This window comes from Bos javanicus, chromosome 21 (genome assembly GCF_032452875.1).
Source record: "Bos javanicus breed banteng chromosome 21, ARS-OSU_banteng_1.0, whole genome shotgun sequence".
Taxonomy (NCBI): domain Eukaryota; kingdom Metazoa; phylum Chordata; class Mammalia; order Artiodactyla; family Bovidae; genus Bos; species Bos javanicus.
The window spans coordinates 30,221,284-30,248,762 of NC_083888.1; the positions used below are offsets into that span (position 1 = coordinate 30,221,284).

The window sequence follows — 27,479 nt, forward strand, 5'->3', positions numbered from 1 at the left end:
GCAAGAATACTGGAGCGCTTAGTGAAAGTGAAAAAGGCATGCAATTTGTACAGTAAGGGATTTTAAGAGAGATGACATTCATATAAATTTTACTACAGTGTTTTGTGGCCATTCCCTCCTCCAGGGAATCTTCGCGACCCAGGGATTGAACCTGAGTCTGTGTCTCCTGCAGTGGCAGTTGGGTTCTTTACCACTAGCGCCACCTGCGAGGCCCTGAAATGAAGACATATGTTTAAACAAAGATTTGTACAGCAGCTGTATTCATGACAGACTACAACAGGAAACAGTGCAAAAGTCCATCATCAGAATAATGGATAAACAAACTGTTCTATCCGAACAACAGAATACTTCTCATCAATGCAGATGAACTACTGATACATATATAGCCATGGATAAATCTCAAATATACAATGAGCAAAAGTAACCAGACCAAAAAATATACATACTATATGGCCCCATGGATGTGGAGTTCAACAGTAAGCTGACTCAATCTGCGGTGACAGCTCAGGATCCAGTGGTTGCCTCTTACCTGCAGGTATGTTCGTTCTAAGATCCCCAGTGGATGCCTGAGACCATAGACAATACTGAGCCACACATATACTATTTTTTCCCATGCATATATAACTGTGATACTTTAATTTATAAACTAGGCACATGAAGAGATTGATAAAAGTAATAATAAAATACAATTAAGGTGAGCATTTCCATAGTGTAGTAGTTATTGTTTGTCTCACAAGCAAAATGTCCCCAGTTTGAAACTGGATGGAAACATGTTTAAGGCTTCCTCAGTGGTTCAGACGGTAAAGAATCCACCTGCCGTGCACGAGACCTGGGTTTGATCCCTGGGTCAGGAAGATCCCCTGGAGAAGGAAATGGCTACAATACACTATAGTAAAATTTTTGTGAACGTCCTCTCTCTCTCTCTCAAAATTCCTTATTGTACAAATTTCATGCCTTTTCCACCTGCACCAAGACTTGCCATGTACTGTGGCCATTAAGTCTTTTTTTTTCTTTTTTTATAATTATTTTAAAAGGATATTGTTATTATTAATACATTATTTTATTTTATTGACCATGCTGCAATGCATGTGGGATCTTAGTTCCCAGATGAGGGATCAAAGCTGTGCCCCTTGCAGTGGGAGCTCAGAGCCTTAACCACTGGACCACCAGGGAAATCTCAGCCATAACTCTTGCAGTTTGAGGGGTGATGGCAAATCTAGCTCAAATTTCTTTTTCCTTCTTCACAATTTCACTGATAGAAGATTCATTCTTACCTTAGATCTTAGCAACCTCAGCATACAATTTTTTTTTCTTTCCTGATTGAGACCTTTACCTTTTCCCTTTCAGGAGGCACTTTATGGCTTCTCTTTGGTGTTATCTTAATTGTCAGCATCACTATACTTTGGCCACTTGTTCCAAAGAGCTGACTCATTGGAAAAGACCCTGATGCTGGGTAAGATTGAGGGCAGGAGAAGGGGACGACAGAGGATGAGATGGTTGGGTGGCATCACCAACTCGATGGACATGAGTTTGGGTAAACTCTGGGAGTTGGTGATGGACAGGGAGGCCTGGTTTGCTGCGGTTCATGGGGTCGCAGAGTCAGACATGACTGAGTGACTGAACTGAACTCTTGGGCTTTGAGGCCATTAAGTAAAATAGGGGTTACCTATACACAAGCATTGCGACACTATGGCAATTGATCTGATAACAGACATGGTTACTAAGTGACTAGCAGGTGGGATACACAGGATGGTGTGAGAATTCATTATGCTACTCAAAATGGCATGCACTTTAAAATTTTTGAGTTATTTTTGGAATTTTTGGACATTAAATAATTGACCATAGGTTAACTGAAATGGTGGAAAGTGAAACCATGGGTAAAGCGTGACTACTGTAATGAGGAAACCTTCTAGGGTGATGAAAATTTTCTCTCTCCATCTGGGTGGTGGTCACACGGTATACACGTGTAAAGTCACTGATCAGTCGACTGTGAATTTTACTATGTATAATGTATATTTTAATGAAGTACACAAAACTCTTAATATGATAAAAGTTTGGCCTTTTGGGGGGTTACGATGGTCCCGCTCAGGTTAACAGGGGGATTTTCTGAGCTCTGCCCCCTGGCTCTGGGTGTGCAGCGGGATGTGCTTCTTGTGAATGCTGCGAGTGGGACGTGGACCCAAGTTTGGGACACCCATCACCTGGCCTCATGGCACTTTCTCTCTCCACTGCACAGCGACCAGAGGTTTCTGCAGAGATTCAGCCTCTCCTGGCCCTTGCTGGCAAACAATATGCCTTGCTGCTGGTTAAACTTCCATTTCTTTGATGAGCGGTGAGGCTCAACTTCTGAAGGATGGTTACTGGCCATTTTCGTTTTTTTGTTCAGAGCCTCATGTTTTCTAGGGCCCTCTTCCACAAACCACTTGTCAGCTAACCAGAAAAGAAAAATATATTTCTGACAAGCAAGCATTTCTAAAGGATCTCTTTTTTGCAGCAAAATTCTGTTTTTTCTTCTGTGTTTCTCCCAGGAGGTTTTTAGAGGGTATTTTTTTGGTAATGACAAAAATAACAATTATAAATGAAACTAAATGATCATTAATGCAGGTAAAATAGGTTCAAATCCCCCAAACTGGACAGCCTGTAGCATTCTAGAGCTCTCCCAAAAATTTTTATGCTTTCCAGAGGCTAAGTAAGGGTCCCTGTATAATATGCTCAACCCCTTCTTCCAGATCTACCCTACACACACACACACACACACACACACACACCCTTGCACACATGCATGCATGTATACTCACTCACAACCACCCCCCTCCTCCAAAGTTTGAGAGTTTAGCAGACTAAAGATGGGTGAGTGAGGAGGAGGTGAGGAGACAGAGGTGCTGACAGCCCCCATCATTCAAGCCACTCTTGATCTTATCAGCTCTCTGCCCTCTTCTCTTCTCCACACTCCTTCCTCAGGATGTAAAAAGTCGTCCTGTGTGTCACGCCAGGTGATTTCCCATCGTCTTTTAAGGCCCTGCCCAGAAAATCTCAAACTCCTCTCTAATGTGTTTCCTAACATATTTTTTTCATATGGTTTCCATTCTGAGAACAGCTCAAAGCCAGGTACTGAGATGTTCATGTTTCTTTAAATGTTATGTCCCCGTCATCATAATAGAACTGCAGCGTCTCTCTGCTTCTGAACAAATTCCAGGCTTGTTCTCCCAAGTCCTGAGCTGGGGAACAGCACTGCGCTGTTCTGACAGTACAAATAAGGGCTCTGAGTGGGTCGTGGAGCCAAGAAGGGTGAGCCGGGTTAAGACCATGGAGAAACTTCAATGCCAAGGGAAAGGATTTGGATTTGATTATCCTGTTCAGGGATCCATCAGACGCTTTAGAGCTAGGCTGTGACTGGAACAGAACTGAGCTTCTGGAATTTCATCATTTTTAAGTTGCTGGCAAGGAAGGAGAATGCTTAGAGAGGGCAAGGCAAGGAGGACAGGGTTTGCCTTAAGCCAGAGGACAGAGCTGGGAGACTTCTCTGAGCAGTAGCCACAACTTCTGGTAATGGGGAAGGAGAGAGAGAGAGAGGAATTGATGACAGCCTGAGTGTCTAAGGGAGACGCCAGCTCCTCCCTCCTGGTCTGGGAGAGTCTGTAATTTGCTAGGAACCATACTTAACATGAGATGGGACCAGCCCAGGACATGCACAGATCTGAAGAAACTATTAAGAGTGGCATTAACTAGACACCCAGGGTGTCCGACAACAGCATCATCATTTGGTGAGTGTCTCAGTTCAATTCCCATGGAGAAGGGAGAGAGATTTCAGCTTTCCATCCTACTAGGCTTTCTGTATTCCCCAACGTGATACTTCTAGGCAAATGCATTTACACAGCTCTCTGCATCAAACAGCAAGGGCCAATATTTATTGCATTCTGTGCCAAGTACTGTCTTAAGGGCTTTTCATTTGGATAATTTATATATGTGCATGTATCATCATATATATAATTTTATATATGCCTCACAGACCATCTTTCACAGATGAGAAACTGAGGCAGTCAAGTTAAGTAACTTGCCCAAGGTCACACAGCTAGAGAATGGCAGAGCGAGAATCACACCCAACGGTGCTAATGGGTTTATTTTCTGAAAAGAACAAAATTAGGACACAGCAGAATAGGCTTCTGGGCCCAGCTCAGCAGCTGACTAGTGCAAGGTGGGGCACGTCATCTTTTAAGTGTATGCCCTCATGACGGTGGACCATGATGAATGTTCAAGACCTTAAGGTTGATAGTTTCATCGATATATACATATATCAAACCTTATAAATGGTACACTTTACTACGCGCCAGTCATTGTATGTCAATTACACCTCAATAAAGCTGCTTTAAAAAACTGATAACTGTATGATGAAATTAAAATATTTGTAATTTCTACAGGAACTCTTGTGACCCCACTGCAATGTTCGAGTATGATGCATAAAATCTGTGATTCACTTCTGAATCTAAGTGCTGCTTTGCTCAGAAGAGCAAAGTGTCTCCAAATTAAAACTTGGAGCCACAATGACTTGAGATGTTTTGTCATCTGGCATACCTGAAAATAGAACACAAAGTATGCAGTGAGGCTGTTTATAACAATATAGCAATTTTGTTGAAGTAAAGGAACACAATAAATATGATGGAATAAATATACAACAGTTTCTTAAAGTACACCACTTAAAGCCCTGTGGGGGCTTTAACTCTGAAAATCCAACTCTGCCCACTGGTCCACACCCCACTCCATCTCTGTTCCAGAAACACTGATTATTTCAAACGGTCAAATTCGTACACACTTTGAAGCCTTCACCTGGGCCGTTGTCTATGCCTGGAACTCTTTACCACTGGCACTGCAGGGCAGTCTCCTTCTCAACCTCTAGGTCTCAACATGAACATCACACCGCACACACACACACACACGTGCGCGTGTGCGACCTCCATGATCACTCAGTAAGAGAATACTCCTCCTTCATGGCTCTCATCACAACTCGGACGCGGAGGTTTACCTCCCCACCGGCCCGTGTGGGCTCTGAGTCTCTTCTTGGATTTTCTCGCACTCCTCCCCAGTGCTGGGAGGCAGAATGTACTGTCCTGACACATGAAAGCATGGATACATCTCCTCTCCGGGCTCTGCGACCACACGAGATGGGGCGCCCTGGTGGGAACACTGGAAAGTATAAATACAGGGCAGGCTGACCACTCCCTCACTTTCTTAGTTCTTTCTCCCCCACGATGGGAGGCGGCCCTGACCTCGCAGTTGCTCTGTGTGCAGGCTGAGTTCCAGAGGAAGTGGGCTCTCGGAGACCATGCCCTCAAACACAAACGTCACAGGAGCTTGGGTTTTGTTTGTTAAAGCACGATGGTAGCAGATACCTATCTCAATATGAGTTCTTAGAAAAACTCTCTAGGAGTGCTGGCAAAACGGGCCCATGCTGAGGGTCACCCAGAGTGCTTGGGTTCAGGTGCTCAGGCCTGGCCAGTCTGTGAGCTCCTCCAGGGCAGACCCAGCCTGCGTCCAGCGCTGCACTGCTGGTGCGCAGCACAGAGCCAGACACACAGCGCGTGCACATCAACCATCTGTTTTGGTGCAACCAAAAAATTCCATCTTGAGAGCACTGGCTCTCTGCCAGGAACACATTAAGTACTTCATATATACTTGTCCCTATGACTCTTTACAATAAACCCATGAAGTTGGTGTTCTTACCCTCATTTTACAGAGGAGGGAATTGAGATTCAGAGGGAGGTAATTTGCCCAAAGGCACACACCCAGTGAGAGGCCGAGCCTCTCCAAGCAAAGTCCCTAGGGATAGTCAAACAATGGCCTGGAGTGACAACTGCTAGTTTCAGTTCAGTTGCTCAGTCGGGTCTGATTCTTTGCGACCCCATGAACCACAGCACACCAGGCCTCCCTGTCCATCACCAACTCCTGGAGTTCACTCAAACTCATGTCCATTGAGTCGGTGAGGCCATCCAGCCATCTCATCCTCTGTTGTCACCTTCTCCTCCTGCCCCCAATCCCTCCCAGCATCAGGGTCTTTTCCAATGAGTCAATTCTTCGCATGAGGTGGCCAAAGTACTGGAGTTTCAGCTTCAGCATCAGTCCTTCCAATGAACACCCAGGACTGATCTCCTTTAGGACGGACTGGTTGGATCTCCTTGCAGTCCAAGGGACTCTCAAGAGTCTTCTACAACACCACAGTTCAAAAGCATCAATTCTTCGGCACTCAGCTTTCTTCACAGTCCAACTCTCCCATCCATACATGACCACTGGAAAAACCATAGCCTTGACTAGACGAACCTTTGTTGGCAAAGTAATATCTCTGCTTTTCAATATACTATCTAGGTTGGTCATAACTTTCCTTCCAAGGAGTAAGCGTCTTTTAATTTCATGGCTGCAATCACCATCTGCAGTTATTTTGGAGCCCCCCAAAATAAACTCTGACACTGTTTAGGGGCCAACAAATTAACATCCTCCCACTGGAGAAACCCTGTGACCCCCTGCCCCTTTCCCCACGCCAAGCACCAGCTTCATGGTTCCTGGCCTGGGTGCCACCTGGGCAGTGGCCCTCTGCTCCTTTCATCACCCTGCTCTCATGGCTTCAGCTCTGTTTCACACTCAGGTTGCTCCTTTTGCTCGCTGATGGCTGTTCTTCCTCCTCCCACTTCCTAAAAGCAGGTATTCCTCACGGCTTCCCCTTGACACTATCTTCCTCCCTCTACACATTCTCTCTCTAGGCCAGCCTTTGTCAACTCCGTAAAGGGGACTCTCAATCTGCATGTCCAACTCAGACCTCTCCCAGCCCCTGGTGACAGCTACTGCTTATTCCTCCCAGAAGGCTGCTCCTGCTCTGAAACCGTCAGTGGCTCCCAGGAGCTATCAGAAGAGGAACAAACTCACAAACTGCTCCCCGAGGCACTCAGGGCTCGACGGCACCCGTCTCCACTTCTCTCCCAAATCAGAAGCCTTCATCCGGGCCAGCACTGTGCTCTCTGCCTTTATTCTACTGTCCCTTCAGCACGAACCCCTCCCTCCCACCTCTGTGCCGGGCAGCTCTCAGTCCCTGGTCTAAGGCTCAGACCCTCCCCCAGAAGTCCTTCCAGACCCCTTCCCCATTCATGGGTGACTTTCCCACTTCAGCTGACTCCATGGAGAACCTGTTCCAGGCAGCTTTGGTGAGAGCTACTTCTCTGCCTGCTTTGACTCTCCTTCCACCCTGGGTCACAAGGGGACTCTGATACTGGAAGTCAGGGAAAATGCCCAATCTATGCCTTTTAGTTTTGCCTCTTCATCTAGAAGTCTCCTCAGCTGCAAAGTGACGGGGGTGGAATTGGATCGGCATTTCCCTCGTTTCCAAGTACCACAATTCTTGCTTTCTTCTTCTGCCACCTGCACTATCACATACTTCAGTTCAGTTCAGTTCAGTCACTTAGTCGTGTCCGGCTCTTCGAGACCCCACGAATCGCAGCACGCCAGGCCCCCCTGTCCATCACCAACTCCCGGAGTTCACCCAGACTCACGTCCATCGAGTCAGTGATGCCATCAATATTACTTACCTTACATATTTATCTACATGTTTAACCTAAATAAAAAAACAAATTAAAAGGAAACTTCACATTGCTTTCTGTGACTCAAAAACCAATGTCATTTTCAATAAAGGTTGCAATGAAGAAAAAGTGAACCCTGAAAACAAACAGAACCAATAGAGTAAGAAATGTCTATGCACAGCCTCAAATCCTCCCATGCATAATTCAAGGAAACAAATGTCCTAGAACTTCAAAGGCATGGTCAAAGGTAAACAAACCTGGATGCTAGCTGAAGTGGTAAAGAGAGACTTTAATCAATAGTAACTATTGCAATAAGGAAAAGAGATCAGCATGAACTGAACTCTGCTTTATTCTGCACAGAAATAGCTGGGTATTTTAAAGTGAAAATGAAGGAGAAGGGAGGGAGGCAAGGCGGGGGGGTAGTGCTCAGCAGAGTCAGAGAAGTGAAAAATTACCAAAGGTCAAGTGTAAATTCAACTAGGCCAATAGCGTCTGCTAGCTGATATTACTGAAGTTAGAATTCAATTGTCCCACGGAGATCGGAAGACAGAGGCCCTGTCCTCAGGGGCTGGCTGGAACAGACAATAAAAATCTTTGGCAGCCTTGAGTTTTCTCAGGCAAGCAGTCTGGGGCAGTGTTGGTGTCATCTTAGGGAGGCAGTTTTGAGCAGTTAGAAACTATGTTAGTACTTGTTCAAGTCTTTACAGGTCAAGGTTGAGGCCAAAGTTGAGAAAAGGGCTCTGAGGAGCCTGGCTAGAGTTTCACAAAGGAAAGAATCTTTGTCAGCTTCTTCAGCTTAGATAGGTCTTCCCTGGTGGCTCAGTCGGTAAAGCGTCTGCCTTCAATGTGGGAGATTCAGGTTCAACCCCTGGATCAGGAAGATCCCCTGGAGAAGGAAATGGCAACCCACTCCAGTATTCCTGCTTGGAGAATTCCATAGACAGTGAAGCCTAGTGGGTTACAGTCCATGGGGTCACAAAGAGTTGGACATGACTGAATGACTAACACTTTTCAGCTTAGAAAAAAGCAAAAAGAACAAAATGCATCATGGTGTGATGAGACTATGTGCCAGGTGCTTCAGGAGGTGAGGCAGATACTGTTAATATTATCCCAATTAAAAGGCTGAGGAATCTAAGGCTCAGTTAAATCACCTGCCTAAGGGCAGGCAGCCTGATGTAGCAACTGGAACCTAGGTCTCACTGGTCCCAGAGTTCACAGTCCCATTCTATGCATCTAGGCTCTGACCACTCACAGAGGCCCTTCCTGCCACTGCCACTGGTTCAGACTACTGAATCCGGGTGAATGTGTGGTGCAGGGCAGTGGTTCTCGGCTCTGGCTGCACACTGGAATCACCTGGAGAACTTGAAAAGGACTGACACTTGGGTTCCACCAAGAGAAGTTTGGATGCGATTAGTCTGGGGTGCAGCCTGGACACAGGGATTTTTAGATGCGCCCAAGTGATCCCCATGAACAGCCAGGTTTGAGATCCACTGTCTTAGAAGCCTTCACAGTCATCATCCCATTTGATCCCTGCAAGAGCCCCGTGGGGGTGGCAGCAAGTGGCAACGACCATGTCCTGCTGACGAAGAAACAAGTTCAGAGAGGCTAAGCTTATCTAGTTAACATCCAGATATACAATCAAGCTTGTTGACTTCCAGCTCTGAGTTCTCTGCTCTCCAGTGGTCTAATTGAGAGGGAAAAAGCAATGTTTCCAAGAACAGAAATGAGCAGCTTAATTTCTCTTGGAAGTTAAAAGTCGTTTCTCACCCCCACTGACTACCTGGAGGAGGGTATGGTGCTCGCCTCAGCCACAGGACCCAAAACGAGGCCAAGGGATCTCAGGCAGGTGAGCAGCGGCCTCCCCTCCCTGATAGCGTTCCACCCGCAGAAGCCAAGGCCTGCAATTCTCTGATAGTGCTGCCTGCCACGCCCAAGTCACTACAGCGAGTAGCCATCCTGGCTCCCAGGCACCCACTGGGAGCTGGGCACAGAGGAAAGAAGTCAGGGTCTTGTTACCGCAGGGAGGGTCCTGCTGCAGTCTCCAGAACCACTCTCCTACCCGACTCCCCATGCCCATTGCGCCCACCAGTCTGGATCAACCACGATGGTTCCGAGGGGAGGGGTCTCTGTCCACCTTTGGGAGACATGGGGGACGTCACTGCTCCTACCTAACGGGCGTCATCTGGGGGACGTCACTGCTTACTCTTGGGAGACTTCAGGGGTTCCCAGTCGTGGGTAGTTGAGAGACCACCATCCACAGCTGGGGCCAGCAAAGCATCACTGTACGCATCTGGAAGGGCCTGGGCTCACTTCAGCCTTGAAGATGCCCCGGGGGGTGCCAGCATCTGCAGGGCCTTGGGAAATGCTGCCCCAGCACCGTAGAGAGCCCCCACCCACTCAAAACCCCTCAAAAATGCAACAATACGAGGCAGGCCTCAGGGCGCATCCCAGCCATGACCAAACAGAGGACGGCCACACCCCCAGGGAGAGGCCGGGTGGGGAACGCGGGGCGCAGCCCTCCCAGTCCAACCCCCTGGGGCAGGGTTCCCGCGAACGCTGCCCTTCAGGCCACCCGATCCTCGAGCCGGCCAGATCCACGGACCCGCGGAAGGGAAAGGGGACGGCCTCGGGTCGGCGGGACGGCCGTCGGAAGGCGCCCTCCACGCCGAAGCCGTCTTCCAAACACCCGAACATGGCCCGGGGCGGCAGTCAGCACTGGAGCTCCGGAGAGTCAGACGGGCGGCCGGAGGAGCAGACGACCGAGGATACCGGGTGAGCCGGAGGGGTGTCGCGCCGGGCCGGGGCGTCGGGAGTCCAGGCCGAGAACCTGCAGCCGCGCCCCAGCCCACCAGGTCCAGGCGCCGCCGGAACCTCCGCGAAGGTTCTGGGCCTTTGTGGCGTCACTGTCTCCTTGCGGAACCTTCCGCCGGCGCCGAATAAAACCCGCCGCGGAGGAGCCGGCGGCTCGAGTGCGGCGGTGCCGGGCGCGGAGGTCGGCCCGGCGCGGGCGGACGGGAGGGCGGGGGCGGCGGCGGCGGCTGCGGCCGTGACCGTGACGCGCGGGCGGGCGGCGGGGGCGCGGGCCAGGGGCCCGGCGGGGGCGTCCGGGGCTCGCTGACCGTCCTGCCCGCCCCACCCCGCAGAGACAAGATGGTGAAGGAGACCCAGTACTATGACATCCTGGGGGTGAAGCCCAGCGCCTCCCCGGAGGAGATCAAGAAGGCCTATCGGAAGCTGGCGCTCAAGTACCACCCAGACAAGAACCCGGATGAGGGCGAGAAGGTGCTGGCCGGGCTCGGGGCGGCGCGGGCCGGGCTCGCGTGGGGCCCGCCGTCAATTATTCAGCCCGCAGCTCGGGGGCTGTGAATTATTGAAGGCGGCGGGGAACCCGAGCCACGCTTGTTGATGAGGCGGTCGCCAGGTGCCGCGCGCATCCCGCCGCGGGGCCGGGCTGGGGCCTGGGGTGGCCCGAGGCCGAAGGGGGCGCGGCGCGGTCAGATGGAGGGCACTTCGCCGAGCCCCAGGCTCGCAGGGCGGAGTATCGGGACTGGTGACCCCTGGCGACTCCCCGCTCGGCCCATTCATTCCTCTGTTCGCTCCACAAGTGTTTAGGGGGCGCCTCCGAATACCGGGGAGGGCCGGGACGGAAACGTGAGGGGCCCGTTCTCCTAGGGTTTGCGGACATTACTCTAGGAAAGGCTGCCAGCACGCAGGGAAACTGAGGCACATGCGATCAGAAGTTGTGTTCCTGCTGGGAACGACTGGATTTGAATTAGTCTTGTTCTGGTTTTCCCTGTTGATGCACAAGCCTTGGAGATGAATTTCTTTAATCTGAACTAGGACCTTGGACATCCCGGTGTCCCTCTGGAGAATGGCTGACTGAGTTTGTCCTGTGTGCCTGTCTCCTGCTTGATCAAGGTTGTCAGACACTGAATAATCACCTTTTCTTTATTAAACAGGGACACGGAGATCTTTAACCTGACACATCATTTTATATGAACATTCCAGGTTTTCTGTGACTGATGACCCGCAGTTGACCCTAAGGACCAATAATAGGCTGAAAAATGCTCTGCACACATAAATGAAAGGCCTAAATGAAACTTTTTCATCCTGTTCATAGAAGAATCAACCTGCTTTTTATGCCCAAGGAGGCTCATTACCCACCAGAGTAGGTGATTAGAAGCATGAGGCATTTATCCTTGGGAAAGCTTATTGGCCTTCTCACTCCTCCTCTGACTTCTTGCTGTTGTCTTATAAAACCTGGGATGTCCTGGATGGTTGTTGGGAGGTGGGGTTTTGTAGTAGGTGATAGCGATGACACTTGGGCCACTTCTGAGGCCGTAGTTCACTCGTCTAGCACTTAGACTTGCCCGAAACAGCGCTAGTATCAAAATACCTGTCTGTGGGAGCGTTTGCAAGCTGGAGAAAGCTGCCTAAGAAGGTTGGCTGGGTGGCAACAGTGATAGAATGTTTATATTTAGCCACATGTGCCGAGTGTGGCTGTCACAAGTTTAAAATGCTTTCCTGTAAGACCATTTGTCTGTTACTTGTGTTCTTTCTCATCTATATTTAGGTGGCTTACTGTAGCTTTGAAAGTCACTGGCTTTTTATGTAGTGTTGGTGATTCATGGATTTGTTCCCTATATTCATTGTAGGCTGTTTGTGAGAACATCCTTTAAGGAGAGCACAGCCAGGCTTCTAATTTCACGTTTCAGGGGCAGCGTGTGGGACAGTCTCTGACCCCGGTTCAGGTCAGATCTCAGAGCGCTGTCCAAGCGTAAGTCATGGCTGTACGCCTGCAGTTGGAGTCAGTCGGCTGCTGGTGTTCTGAAGCTTTTTTTAAAATTAGACTTGACCGGTAATACATTTCTGTAGGTGTTGCCTTGCATATATGTATACCTGTCTGAGCAGAGGTGGTTGATTTGTTTTAAACTAATATTTACAACCAGGTATTGAATTAGTGTCATGTAAATGAGGCTCTTGAAGGGTCTGGCAGGTCCCTTTCAGCTTAGGGGGGTGGGGGAGGGGTTCTGTGATGTTTCAGGAATACAGTACTTCTCTGTCCCCACCATCCATGAAGGGGATAAAGCCCTTTAATTTAGTTCTCAGCTAAAACTTCTTCCAGGGGACTGCCTCTGACCATAGTGTGAACCACTTGTCCTCAACCTTCTTTATTATGCTGCCCATATTCCCCAGCAACGAAAGGGGTTGAGGAGACTGGGGACACAGTTTATAGAAACTCTACTATGGGTTGCCTAGAGAGGACTCATGCGTTCGTTCACCAGACATCTCCTTTCTGGGCCTTCTGTGTACTGGGCACAGCGTGTAGGCCTTTGCTTTTGTGTGCAAGTCTAAATAGTTCTTGTCTACTTTATCTGCCATAGGCAGAACCTTTTTTGTTTTTTTCCTGCTAAGTTAGTCACTGTATTAACATCTCTTCCAAAATAGACTAAGCCAGTCCCTTCCTCCTTGCCCCAGGCCACTGAGGAGGCTGCTGGGTGTTGGTCTTTGTTTTGTGCCTTGTTGTCCTGTGTTGCTAAGCACTGGGTGCCTGTGTTTGATGTCAGGTGCCCTGTGTGGAGTCTCTACTTTTCTGCAGCTGGTTTTCTGAAAGAGACACAGGCAGTGTGTCGGTCAGGGAGTCCCTTTCGGGGGCCGTGACTGGGGTTAGAGTCGTCGCTGTTAACCCCAGCCAGCTTTAGAGATGAGTTTGCTCTTTTGGCCAATTTCATCATAACTTTTAGTTTGAATGACAGACATGCAAATTCAAAAATGTTAAGAGGGCAGCACTGTACAGGAAATGTCAGGATATTGAGGAAAACCCACCAAGTACACATGAGCCTAACTGCTGTCGCTGTGCTTCCTTCCAGCCTTTTTCCAGCGTGATTGTATAAGGGCATCCGGGCACAGAGGTCTTTTTCCCTCACCAGTTAATATTTTACCATCAATGCTTTCCCAAGTTGCTGCATAGTCTCTAAAGCCATTTTTCCAGCTGCATAATAATCTTATTAAAAGTCCTATGGCAGGGACTTCCCTGGTGGCCCAGTAGTTAAGAATCTGCCTTCCAATGCAGGGCATGAAGGTTGTTGGATCCTTGGTCAGGGGACTAAGAACCCACATGCCACAAGGCTGTGAATCCCACATGCTGCAACAGAGACCAAAGAAAAAAAAACCAAAACAGTCCTATGACAAATTATTACTGTCTGAAAGGTGAGCTGGACAGAGTACTAATCTCCTGCTGTGAGAACGGGGTCAGGCACGGCCCTGAATTAGACTGGAGTGCTGAGACCCCCGGGGTTGTGGGAGCCCCATGCCCACATGAGATCTGGCTTCTGGTTGAATGCCACAAGGAAAAGGGCATTCCTTTTCCTTTGTAGATTAGTCATCTGTTCTGTTAAGACCAAGTGTCTTTTCAAGTATCCATAATATTTGGTGAGCGTTTCTAGTGGACATGAAGTGTATTTACCTAGTGAGTATTGACCTAGTGACTATACTTACCTAGTATATTTAGCTAGTGACTATACTTACCTAATATATTTAGCTAGTGACTATACTTACCTAGTATATTTAGCTAGTGAATATACTTCAGGAAGTATATTTACCTAGTGCAGACCCCAGGAACTCTCTCGGGGCAGCCTGGCCTGATTGCTTTCTGATCTTCCGTGCCTCGCACCTCATCCCTAAACCTTCTTTTTCTGCTGTGGAAGGGAGTAGTGGTGAGTGCTACCTCTTTCTTTACAGAAATGGTGTGCAAGAATCAATATATCAAAAGACCTAACTACCTTGAGTATGACTCTGATGTCTCTGAGACAGTTTTTTAAATTACCCAGTTGTTAGCTATTACTTTTTAGCTATCATCTATTATTTATTATTACTTATTAGATTTCCATCCGGGATCTGCAGTACAGGAGAAAACCTAGTGTCTCTGTGATTTCCATACTTGTATATTCAGAGCACTTTTTTTCCTGCATGCTTTCTGGAGCCAGCTGCATTATAGGATGTTTATATAGACATCTGTCTCACAGACTAAACCATACCTCTGAAGAACCAAGACTCTGTCTCATTTATTCATTTCTCAATTCCCAGAATCGAGCCATTCATGTAACAAGTATTTCCCAAGTGCCTTCTACATGCTCGGCAGCGTTTTAGGTTTGGGGATATGCTAGTGGACACAGCTGACCTAACTCCCTGTCCTCAGGGAACTGACATTGCAGTGGGGGACACAACCCCAACAGTAAGTGCTCAGGTGTTGGGGAACAGTGAGGAGGCCGGTAAAGCCCAAGCAGAATTTCAGGGAGCTGGAGGCAGTGGTGTCAAGTTGAGCTTGCAGATGGGAATAAGAATTAGGTTTTACTCCAAGTGAAATGGGCCCCTTGAAAGGCTCAAGGCAGAGGGTTGACATGATTAGCTGGCAAGTTCTGGCTGCTGTGTGCAGAAGACTGAAAGCCGGGGTGAGGGTGGAAGGTGGGAATCCACTGGGAAGTCACTGCTGTTATCCAGGCCAAGAGGGTGCCTGTGCCTGGGCAGGCATAGTGATGGTGAGAAGGGATGGATTTTGGATATTTTATAGTGATTTATATTAAAAACTTCTCTGTATCTACAGAGAAGACAAGAATGGTACAACAAACGTGTGTTTCTTTCACCCACTTTCACTGATTATAAATATGTTGCCACATTTGCTTTCCCCATCTCTATTACTATTTGCTAAAGCTTTGGAAAGTAAGTTGCACACATCATAACCTGTCAGCCCTAAATGTTTCTCCTGGGAAAACAATATCTTTTATATAACCATAGTTATGTAAACCATAGCCAGACTCCTCTATCCATGGGATTTTCTAGGCAAGAATACTGGAGTGGGTTGCCATTTACTCCTCCAGGGGATTTTCCCAACCCAGGGATCGAACCGGCATCTCCTGCATCAGCAGACGGATTCTTTACTACTAGCACCAACTAAGAAGCCCCACATAACCATAGTACCGTTATCAAATTAACATTGAGAAATTATCCAATTAACATTGAGAAAAAATTCCTGTTTTTCCGGTTGTTCCAATGTCGTTTGTAGCCATTTTTTTCTCCAGTGTAAGATTCAACACAGGATCCAATTCAGGGTCACACGTTACATTTCGTTTTCCTGTCTTTTAGTTTTGCAATGTGTGCGTGCATGCATGCTAAGTCACTCCAGTCATGTCTGATTCTTAGCGACCCCATGGATTGTAGCCTGCCAGGCTCCTCTGTCCATGGGATTCTCCAGGCAAGAATACTGGAGTGGATTGCCATGCCCTCCTCCAGGGGATCTTCCCAACCCAGGGATTGAAACCGGGTCTCTTAAGTCTCCTGCATTAGCAGGCAAGTTCCTTACCCCTAGTGCCACCTGGAGTTTTGCTACTTCAGTTTGGGTTCTCTGATTCTTTTCTTACAATTGGATTACAAGGTATAGTTTTGACAGACTTGGGTGTTTTGTCTGTCTTAGGGCACTGGAAATAGACTTTTGAAGGTAGCATCAGAAGGATTTGTTGACAGATGAGATGTGAGGGAGAGGAAATGAGGTTTTGGCATTGTCAATAAGTGAGATATGGGGGAGACTGCAAGGGGGGAGACTGCAAGAGGGGAGGGACTTTGAGGGGCGATCAGGACAGTTTTATGCACGCTGTCTGCAGCCCAAATGCGGAGTGTTGCTCACAAAATGTTTGTAGTCAAATTTCATGCTAGTGAACTAGGAAAGCAGCCCTCCTGAGCTGGAAAGCCAGCAGTATGCTGGGAGCTCTGGGCCTTTTCTGGTTGTAGGTTAAGCCCTGGCCTGGTCTCATGGCATCTTAATTCTGCTCCACTTCTTCCTGTCTGGTGCAGCCCAAGGAGGCAGAAAGTCCTTCCTACTGCTCTGTATCCTTTACCCTCTGCAGAGAGGCAGTGGTCCTGCCTCTCATCCTGTAGTAATGCTTGCCCTATGTATCCCACGCTACAAGGGGATTGAATGGAAAAGTCAGGTTCCAAATAACCTTATAGACCCACCAGTTTGGGGGGTTGGATGCAGAATCCCTTTGTTATTGCATTTGTATGGTGAGTTTGCTTCGTAAACAACTCAAAGCTTCTCTCTCTCTCTTTAATCTTTTTTTTTTCTTTTAAAGTTTAAGCTCATATCCCAGGCATATGAAGTGCTTTCAGATCCAAAGAAAAGGGACATTTATGACCAGGGTGGCGAACAGGCCATTAAGGAAGGAGGCTCAGGCAGCCCCAGCTTCTCTTCCCCCATGGACATCTTTGACATGTTCTTTGGTGGCGGAGGACGGATGGCTCGAGAGAGAAGAGGTAAATAAAGACATTAAGCCAGTTTTTGTTTCCAAATTGTATGTGTTACTGGAATCAGGAGGGATCTTGCCTTAAAAGGGTGTAGTTACCGTGTTTGGGAAATCATTAACTTTAAGTAGTTCATCACTTGCCTAGTATCCAGAGGCTCTTAGTACAGCTAGTAGTTAATTGCCTGACGCTCTCCAAACCCCACATATAAAGGAGCAGATGGTGAATTCCCTGGTGGTCCAGTGCTAAGGATTCTGCCCTTTTACTTTCGGGGCCTGGGTTCAATTCCTAGTTGGGGAACTAAGGTCCCCCAAGTGGTGTGCTCCACCCCCCGACCCACCGCCACAAAGGAGCAAATGGTGGTGAGAAGGAAGGAGGAAGGTCAAGATTACCTTGCCCTCCTTTTCTCTTCTGTTGGGGTCAGACTCCCAGTGTCCTAAGAGCCGTGATGGCCGCTCCTGTGGTTAGTGCTGATGACTCTGCCGAGCACGCGCCTCCTCCCTGAGTCTCCTGACCCGGTGGGGCCGGCGGGCTCTGTTTCTGGCTGGTGTTCTGTCATTCAGGGTGCAGCGTCATTTCCTCAGCCTCCTCAGGAGATTCTCTGGTAACAAAATTCACCCCTTGATGTTTGAACATCTTTGTAAAAGAAACTACCTTGCCCATCTCTTCAGAATGCATTAGGACTAGCAGCTTCATCCCCAGAGGTGAATGAGGAACTTAGCTCTTGGTGGAATGGTCCCAGGGCTCTGTTTTTTAATTCTGGGGTTTGTTCTTCCTAATTTTTCTATCTCTTACCTCATGACAGGCTCTAGCTGTCACCTCTGACTATTACCAGTGGTCTCTTATAGCCTCCTTCCCCTGTCCAGCTTACAGTTGGTACTCTGCTTTAGATCTCAAAACCAGATAGATAGCCAAGCTTATTTCAATCCTGAATGAAATCAAAATAAACAATCTCTGCATTGAGGTTTAAGAAGGGTTGTTTGGTGTCAACAAGAGGCCCCTGGATGAGTAAGGCTATACCAATTCTCACATTATAATTGACTTTGGGCTTTGAAAACCTTGGCTGTCAATTCTGTGAATATAGTGTGCTAAAAATCATGAAGTGTTTATTAGGCAAAAATCTTTACCCTGTTGTCTGGGTGCATTGCCTGCTCATATAATTGACACTGTGGATGTGATTAAAACCTTTGGGTACCCTCTTGCCCAGCTCTCTCACTGTCTTGAGATGAACAACTTCACACCCTTAATTAGTCATCTCTCAAGGTTGACAGCCAATAGCCAAGGACAGCATCTCAGTCCTTGATGTGAGGACTCATCTCAGTCCATCTCTCAGACCTCGAGAGCCCTGTGGGCGGCAGAGGGGACCTGATGCTGTGGATCCTGAGAGGCTGGGATGGCACCAGAGCAGACAGATGCCCTCCCTGAAGATGAAAGGCCACTGTCCTGCGTGAACAGACAAGATTTCCACAGATGAAAGAGTTTGCAGTCAGTCACAAGTCACAGAAGGGCTTAAAAAGTAAAGGGCATTATGTTCAAGAAAGAGTTTCAGTAGAAGGTCCAGAGTCTGACTTCGTGTGTCATCTGTAAGGAAAGGTCTCTCTTCCTGGGAACCTGCTTCACCAGTCTCACTGGTTAACATAATGGGCTTCCTCATTGATCTCTCATTCTCAGATTTGTTTTTAGAAAATAAAGATGGAAAGTCTTTGTTGACATCTATAAATGACTGAATAATTAACTCATAGCTGGAAAAGATATTAGTTCTCATATTGGCAGAGGGCCAGAAGGATGGGCCAGGTGTAACTGAAGCTTTGCCTCCCCCAGGGAAGGGGATGAATGAATGACAACAGGCACAGTCTGAGTCTCTGGAGATTTCATACAACTAAAGGTCATATAGGTGGTGTTTAATACAGTGGTACATCTGATACAGTATTGCTAATTGGTTTCTTTCTCCTCCGTAAGGCAAGAATGTGGTACATCAGTTGTCTGTAACTCTTGAAGATTTATATAATGGAGTCACAAAGAAATTGGCTCTCCAGAAAAATGTAATTTGTGAGAAATGTGAAGGTAAGGATTCATTTCTGAATGAGTCTCATAGTTCTGGTTCCTCAGATCTGGAAACAATTCTTATTGTTTTACAATTCAGAGAAAAACAATTGATCTTTTCAGATATGAAGGTCAGAAATTACAAACAGGTGGCCTGAGGGCCAAACCCATTTTATGTGGCCCTGTACATCTTTTCTTTGGCTTGCACATTTATTTAATGTGTTGTCAATTATTTTAAAAATATAAAAATGAAGATAGTTCACCCAGCCCTAGGGGTCAGCACACTTTTGCTGTAAAGGGCCAGATGGTAGATATTTTGGGCTCTGTGAGCCATACCGTGTCTGTCGTAACTATCGAACTCTTAGTGCAGAAGCAGCCATAGACAGGAAATAAACAGATAAATAAACAGATGATGCACCTGTCTTCTAATAAAGATTTATTTACAAAATCATGGAGCTGGCCATAGTTTACTGTCCTTGACTTAAACATAAATGTAATTAGCATGGGTTTTTTAAATCTTAATTTTTCAAGAAAAGTCAGATCCAGTGACTTCGTCACACGCTGTCCCACAGAGAAGTGGCTGGGCTGGGTAGCCGCTCCTATGGGCAGGGATGTGTTCTCCAGCCTCCACGGTCACGTGTAGGCATGGGTGTTTTTCCACCCTGGGGTGGAAGAAAATAGTTGGTGACGTTAAAGTGATGAATTTGCCTTGGCACAGCCAAAACCACAAATATTTGCAATCACATGTTAATATCTGGATATTGTCTGCTTGGCTAGAATCATCCAGACTCTCCCACATGGCTTTTTATGATTGTGAATAGAATTCAAACCACAGTGTCCAGTTTCATGGCTCATCACCCTTCTGTGGTGGCGTCCAGCAGAGCCTCTTTTAAGGGAAGAGTACAGCCTCGTTCCTGTCTCCCTGCAGGCGTTGGTGGGAAGAAGGGGTCTGTGGAGAAGTGCCCGGTGTGCAAGGGGCGAGGGATGCAGATTCACATCCAGCAGATTGGGCCGGGCATGGTGCAGCAGATCCAGACCGTGTGCATCGAGTGCAAGGGCCAGGGCGAGCGCATCAACCCCAAGGACCGCTGCGAAAGCTGCAACGGTGCCAAGGTCATCCGAGAGAAGAAGATTATCGAGGTACACGTGGAGAAAGGTGAGGCAGCGCAGCACGAGCACCCCAGGCTGGCAGAAGTGCCCCTCAGGTGCTGAGTATGGAGCACGCAGGTTAGGTATCAGGGAGAGGAGCCACAGCACAGCTGGAGTTTAGATACCCTTAGTGTGGGCCATCAATTCTTCCGATCCAAAGCAATTTCTTTTTAAGGTTTTCCAATGCTCCAGAAGTCACTTGACCTTGATTTTGGTTAATTGCCCTCGCTTGCAATTCTCAAGCCATCCTTTAGAGTCATTTGGAGTGCTCTTGCTAGTGGCTTTTATCGTGCATTGGCTGTGAGAGCTCATGTACGTCTTCACAGCTGTGAGTCCCTTTCCTCCACACATTTCCCCTCTGTTGCAGCAGATTCTCCCAAATCCAGCACCTTCCCCCTGCTATTCATTTTGCCTAGGGACATCATTTTAAGGGCTTTTCCCCTCTTAGCTATTCCCCTGATTATTTTGTATCTTTCTAATCCAGAGAATATATTTAAGGTGAGAGATGAGACCAAAGTACACAGTTCAGTACCCAAACCAACACCCAGGCTGAGGGACTTGGCTCTGGGCCTGGGTGCGCAGAGACTTGTTAGAGCACTGCTTGTGCATCAGCAAGCGGACGTGTGTTCACAGCGCGCTGTCAGCTGTGGTGTCGGGGCCTGGCAGACAGTGCACGGTTGCACGGTGCTCGAGGTGGCAGCCTCGTTTCCCATTCTCCCTGCTTTACGTTTGGCTGAGGACCCGGGATATGTGGAGTGGAGTGGGCCTCTTTGTCAGTGGTATTCCTAGCCACCACTCCCAGCCCCAGGCCTGCACAAAGTTGGGAGGTTTGATGAGTAAAGAACCCCCCAAAGGGCTCTGTGAGCCTTCTTCAAAAGCTTTGTTGAAAGTATGGTTTTTAAAAGAAATGGCTAATCAGAAAGGGATGATGTTTCATAGGTATGAAGGATGGGCAAAAGATACTATTTCATGGAGAAGGAGATCAGGAGCCCGAGCTGGAGCCTGGTGATGTCATAATTGTGCTTGATCAGAAGGATCATAGTGTCTTTCAGAGACGAGGCCATGACTTGATCATGAAAATGAAAATTCAGCTTTCCGAAGCCCTTTGTGGCTTCAAGAAGACGATAAAAACACTGGATGATCGAGTCCTTGTTATTACATCTAAATCAGGTAATGTTTCAAATGTGTGTTTCGTTGTAGTTCTGTGTGTTTGGCCTGGTGATCCTGGCAACTTAACCTTGGTTTCACATTCAAGTTAGTGTGACTTGATTTTTTGTAAATTTAAAGTCATTAGTAGAGACTCAAGAATTTTGTCAATTTCTTTTATAGTCTGCTTGAAAAAAAATTCAGAGTTGGAATCGATGGGGATCTAAAATTTTACCTGGAACCTGCCAATCTGACTTAAAATTTAAAAAAAATTAACTTTTGTGTAATAAAACACAGCTGATAATAGGTGGTTTTTTTCCCTATCACGTGGTGATCTGTGCTGATTCATCCACATTCCTCGAGCCTCTGTGTTGCGATTACATATGAGACGTTTTAAAATAGAATATTCCTGAAAAAAGGGCATCGCCTGCCAGCTTACCCTTGGTGGCATCTAGAGAACTGCTTATCTGCACACGTGCACAGGAGCTGGAGGGAGCTGCCTCTGAACCAGAAGGATTCTCACGGGCCTGAGAGTTCAGCCTGCCAACACGTGTCTAGATGCCAGGCTCCCAGTTCCCAGGAGGGCTAGTGCTCACTGCAGCTAGGGCCTCAGAGCACCTGCCTGGAAGGGGCCATGGGGAGAGGGGAGAGAGACCAGGCTGGGACGCTCGACTTGTAGCTGCCTGTGAACAGCACTTCAGGTCAGTTGTCCATGTCAAAGAGTGTCCACATGGGTGCAGTGGTGGCTGAGCCACCCAGATGTTCTTGACCCCATCACTGGCCATGAGCAGTGCTGTTCTGGTCCCCTCGCTGGGCACAGGGTTACTGGGGAGTCTGACTTTTCATGTGGGCATCTGAGATTTAAAGCTAGATGGGATGGGTTCAGGGCTGGGCTTGGAGGTAGCCAGCGAGTGAGCCTATCCAGCAGCAGTGGAAATAATCAAGACCCTGCAGTCCAGTGGGGTGAGCCACCTGGTCTCCCCGACCACCTTCCGGGCCTTTCTTCCTCTGTATCCATTTCTCTCTTCCCTTTTCTGGCCTGTTCTCTTTCTCTGCCACTTTCCTCTTCGGCTTTTTCTGTTTCTTCCTTTTCTGGGTATAGATGAAATGGAATTATATACCCCATCTTAATCAGAGGTTTTCTTTTGTCTTTTACATTTGGAAACAATTTCAAATTTAACAAAAAGTTGTGAAAATAAAAGTAGCACGAGGACCACCGATACATGGTTTGCCTGTTGTTAAAATCTTAGCATTTGGTTTTTTGTTCTGTTTGCATACAGATCTACTTAAGGATTGAGGAAAAGCACTGCACTGTAATACAAATATCCATGAAAAACTTAAATACAGCATCTTCCTTTAGATTCCATTTGTAAGCCTCCCAAGGTACCCAGTTCCTCCCCTCACTTGTGTAGGAAAGTTTGAGGATTGTAGTTTGCACAAAGCCCTAGGTTGTGAGTGGGTGTGTGCCCAAGACCCCTGGTATCATGTCCAGTGTCCCCTAACATTACCTCACCCCTTATTCCAGCCCTTCTGGAAATAGGAGCTGGGTGGCATCTTTGGGATGCTGTGTGACTTCTTTGGGAAAGCTCATCCTTGGCCGAGCTCCCTGGAGCTGGGGCCCGTGCCATGGGATGGGAGCCCAGGGCTCCTTGCTGTCTCCCAACTAATCCCAGCCACAAGGACAGGAGAGAGGAGGCGAGCCGCAGAGGGAGAAAGTGGTGAACCCTGAGAAACCCATTTCTTTGCTTAGTTACAAGGAGGGCAGGGTGTCCGGGAAACCTCCTGCTGGAGATTTCGCTTGTTTTTTCGTTTTGCCCATTTACCTTTTTTTTTTTTTCTTGAGTCCTCTCCTTTTCTCTTCAGCTCTTCTTCTGTTGTTTCGGCTTATTTCTCTTTCCTTCGTTTCCTCTTCCTTCTTTTCCTATTGTACTGCCTTCCTCGTTAGAGCCCCTTAGGCTGTCTTGAAAATGGCTGAGAATGAGGAGATTAGAGAAAAAAGCACCTTAAGAGCTTCAGCAGGTTGTGATCCCCCTGACTGAAGGCGGAGCTGTACCTCCCAGAAGAGTCAAAAGTCATCCTCTTTTCCCTGTCTTACATGTGGTTGTCCATACTTGGTCCCAGGGTTTCCTTGCCCTCAAAGAGTTAAAGCAGAAGCCTGAGGAGCTGTGCTGAGAGCAATAAGAAGTGACACCTGATAGGAACAGAGAGACAGAAAGCTATTTAAAAACAAAATGAAAACCATGACAAGCCCAGTAGCATGGGGCTGTTTGGCTAAGGCTGCCATCAGCAGCTCTAAGGGCCCTGTGTGAGCCACACAGCCCTGTGCTGAATGACCCTCAAGAATAGAGTCCTCCACATGCTTTATTTTGAAAAATTCCCATGAGATACTTCAATAGATCTCCTCTGGAGAGCATTCATCCAGGAGAGTGGGATGCTGAATAAATAAGTGTTTGCCCCCACCCCCCGTTCATATTTTTCCTGGGTATTTATTTCTTTACCCATTTTCATTACTGAGCTGAAAGGCATACTTAAAAAAAAAAAGAAACCCTTTTATCTCTCTTCATATTTGGAAGGAAAAAATATTTTAAAATTTGGGATGAACCAAGTGCTCTGGTGGAGAAGGAAATGGCATCCCACTCTAGTACTCTTGCCTGGAGAATCCCAGGGACAGGGGAGCCTGGTGGGCTGCCGTCTATGGGGTTACACAGAGTCAGACATGACTGAAGCGACTTAGCAGCAGCAGCAAGTGCTCTGTGGATGCTGAACTCCCATGATACCTTCTGAAAAAGTGTAGAAACGTCAGACCCAGCAAGTGCAAGCCGGGCCAGCTCCATCCCACGGGTGTGTGAGGAGACCTCTGTGCCTTTTGAGCTCCCTGCCAAGGAGGCTAGCTCTCCTGCTGGGCTCCTTCGAGGCCGATTCTTGCTCCAAGCTCTGCTCGAGTCTGTGAGGAGGAGAATCTCCTCCCACTCATGGGAAAGTCATTTTGTAATATCTGAAGAGGCAGGCTAACATAATAGCCCTGTTTTCCCAAACTGAGTGTTGATTCCTAGTTCACGTTTTTAAACCTGCTTTATGATGGAGGCTCCAGCCCCTTCTCCTTGGATACACTGCAGGATCCCAGCACATGGATCAGAGAGTGTTCCACTCCCACCCTTCTCTCATCCCCTTTGCCCAGCCAGTTCCTCTGACAGGGACCATTTTGGCTGGGACCAGCTTTCTAGTCAGATGCTCCATGACCCCTGCCTTAGCCTGCTGCTGTGACGGTGCTCGGGCCTGCCCCAGGCTCCAGGCCGTTGTCCGTCTTCATATTTCATAAGTAAACCTTTTGTGTGTGTGTGTGTGACAGGTGAGGTGATAAAGCACGGGGACCTGAAATGTGTACGTAATGAAGGAATGCCGATCTACAAATCACCTCTGGAGAAAGGGATTCTGATCATACAGTTTTTAGTAAGTACGTGTGTGTGTGTGTGTGTGTGTGTGTGTGTCAGTTTTTAGTAAGTGTGTGTGTGTGTGTGTGTGTGTGTGTGTGTGTGTGTGTGTGTGTGTGTGTGTGTGTTATTCCCATGGGACATAAAATTAAATGCCTTAATTGGGAAGGGAAGAAACAACTTTTTCCCACCTCACTCTTTACAGGTTATTTTTCCTGAAAAACACTGGCTTCCCCAAGACAAGCTTTCCCAGCTGGAAGCTCTGCTCCCACCTCGACAGAAAGTCAGGATTACAGAGGACATGGATCAGGTGGAGCTGAAGGAGTTTAATCCCAACGAGCAGAACTGGCGCCAGCACAGGGAAGCCTATGAAGAGGACGATGACGGGCCGCGGGCTGGAGTGCAGTGCCAGACGGCATGACGCGGCCCCGTACAGCGTGGCCTGGCGGGACTAGCACATCATGAATGTAAAGTTGGCACAATGAAAAATGGCATCGCTTTAACGGCCTCGTGTTTGGGGAGTCCTGTGTATGTGTTCAGCATTCTCAACTGCTGAGTGTCTTTTGGTTTTTCTTTTGTTTTTCTTTGGTTGTAACTTAAGTTATAGCTTAATTTATATTTAAATGTTTTAAGTGTAAATCACTAGTCTGCATATGGAATCTGTTTATTTACATTTTCAGGATGTTTTTGAGATGCCAGTGAACGCACTGACACTTTGTGCTTCTAGTGGCTTTGCCATAATTCAGTTCCACCAATAAAGCACAGCCCAGACAGGAGCACTCAGCCCCCGAGCAAACCTCCAGGCGCGAAGTGGGTGACCTGGCCCATGTCCAGCTCTGCAGTTTCTTCCCCTCCTCACCTGCCTCCCAAGGCAAAGTTACGGAGGGCATGATCTCAGGGCTGCTAATGTTACATTTCCGAATCTAGATTCTAGATGGTTCTCCTCAAGAATAAAAGCACATCTGTGGGCTGGATTTGGCTGCAGTGCCTGGCTCACACTGAGTGGGCTGCAGGGCCAACTTGGTTCCTACTGTCTTACGCCCTTGAGTGTTTGGAGTGGGGTGGGTCTGATCATCTCTTTTGGAAGCTTCCTGAGCCTTCCAGGCCTTGTGGTGAGGACAAACGAGTGTTTTAAATGAAACACTGATGATACTTTTGCCTGCGACCCCTGCACCTTGCCTTTTGTTTTCTGTTGACAGCGTTTGCAGTGCTGTTCCACCAAAGTGCTTACTTGTAAAGAAAATGAAACCATCCACATCCCCAGCAGCCTTAGTGCAGCAACAGAAGCCGTGGGAGATGCTGGTGACTCAGCCCCGTGGCACAGCCAGTCTCCCTGCCTGCCCAGTTATCCTGGATGACTTGAGGCTCTGGAAAGGCAGGGGACATCTCAGTGTTTTCCCTCATTCTCCCAGATTCAGCTCCCTTCCAAAGGATGGATGGTTCATCTCCTTGCACAGCCATATCACAAAGGGCTTCCTGCTCAAGGGATAAAGTTTCAGCGAAAACTTAAAAGTTCTACTCTGGACCGCAGTCTGTATGGGCTACCACTGTAAATGATAACTTGTTCAGAAAGATATTAGTTACTTGTTTACTCCTGGCAGGTAGACTACAATATAAATTTAGATTCCTCAACCTTCAGCTATTACTGCTCCTTTCCTTCGCATAACAGTCACAAAGAAAAACTGCTGCCTTCTCAGCTGCTGGGTTAAAGCAGAGGCCACTTTTCAGATCCACCCTTACTTGGTCATATAGTACCTGCAAGTCTGACTCAGACCAGGGACCTCGCCAGGAGGGCCAAAGGGCAGATCAGACCCATGGCAGGTAGGTTCAGCGGATGGACCCCACTCTAGCAGAACACAGCAGTGGTGGGTGGGCATAATTTACTCAAGAAAGGTACAGAAGGAGCCTGCCTGTCCCACTGACCATTAGTCAGGAAAGAAAATCTACTCTTCCAGCTAAGCCTGTATGAAAATCAGGTTACAAATGGACCACAACTCCAGGGTGTTCTGTTTCTGTGCTGTGACTTCCTGAAGAATTATTGCCAGAAAACTCCTGTAGTTGATGATAAGGCAAAATTGTATTCAGCTCCTTGTCATGGTAAATGGGATCTGGAGGGTGTTGCTTAAAATTTATTCCACCTGTACATTTGTCACTTTAAAATTAAAATTGAGCTGGTATGAGACAGATGGTTTTGTTTTTATTTACTTTTATTTCCAATGACTAGTGCTAAGGTGCAAGTTTGCCTCATATTGGTTGATAAAATGGAATGAAGGTTCTGCTCTCATGGAGCTTATATTTGGGGTGGGGATAAATCCATCAGGCAATGATGACTGCAGTGACGAATGAGAATAACGGGAAAGGGGCGAGGGGAAGGCCTCTTACTGGGAGCGGACACCAGAGAACAACCTGAAAGCAGCAAGGCCTGTGGAAGTCTGAGGAAGGAACATCTGAGGAAGGCAGAGGAAGTGGCCAGGGCTGTGTGGATATGATCTCGGGTGGCCTCAGGCTGCAGCATCTTGAAGTGGGGCTTGGGTTCCCAGAGATTGAGGTCAGGTCACACAGGGAGAGCACCAAATCCTAACCACTGGACCAGAGGTCAATGCAAGGGGCCCTGGCCCTTTGGCTTTACAGAGAAGAATTTCCACAAAGGCAAAAAATAGTAAAGCAAGTAAAAAGCTGGTGGTGGGGGGGAAGTACAGTACGTGTAGATAGATACATGGGCAGACTCAGAGGAGAGTCCCTGAGTCACACTCTCCGGACAGGCTGAATGCCTTTTAAGGGGCATTTTTCTGGGTTTCCTTTGGCCAGTCATTTGGAGTTGCCCGGTTCACAGTCCATATTTGGTGTATCTCAGGAT

General features: G+C 47.7%; 1 protein-coding gene and 1 long non-coding RNA gene across 6 annotated transcripts; one reads left to right on the plus strand and one right to left on the minus strand.

The window, feature by feature from the left end:
• Window positions 1-4,082: 4,082 nt before the first annotated feature.
• LOC133234318 (uncharacterized) lies at window positions 4,083-9,847 on the minus strand. 2 transcript variants are annotated; one of them, XR_009732105.1, is made up of 2 exons: window positions 9,763-9,847; window positions 4,083-8,445 (listed from the first exon to the last, which is right to left on the minus strand). It is a non-coding gene; the product is annotated as an uncharacterized LOC133234318 (long non-coding RNA). The 2 variants fall into 2 exon arrangements; XR_009732104.1 differs by having other exon boundaries at window positions 9,728-9,809.
• A 35-nt stretch (window positions 9,848-9,882) lies between these two features.
• On the plus strand, window positions 9,883-26,804 carry DNAJA4 (DnaJ heat shock protein family (Hsp40) member A4). 4 transcript variants are annotated; one of them, XM_061394687.1, is made up of 8 exons: window positions 9,883-10,331; window positions 10,703-10,841; window positions 16,685-16,865; window positions 18,813-18,917; window positions 19,825-20,052; window positions 20,985-21,215; window positions 24,541-24,641; window positions 24,828-26,804. In XM_061394687.1, the coding sequence occupies exons 1-8, from the start codon at window positions 9,883-9,885 to the stop codon at window positions 25,041-25,043; spliced, it is 1,650 nt and encodes a 549-aa protein (XP_061250671.1). In that variant the 3' UTR covers window positions 25,044-26,804. The 4 variants fall into 4 exon arrangements, with proteins under 4 accessions (XP_061250671.1, XP_061250672.1, XP_061250673.1 ...); XM_061394688.1 differs by lacking the exon at window positions 9,883-10,331 and adding an exon at window positions 10,469-10,551; XM_061394689.1 differs by lacking the exons at window positions 9,883-10,331; window positions 10,703-10,841 and adding an exon at window positions 11,308-11,731.
• The last annotated feature ends 675 nt before the right edge of the window (window positions 26,805-27,479 follow it).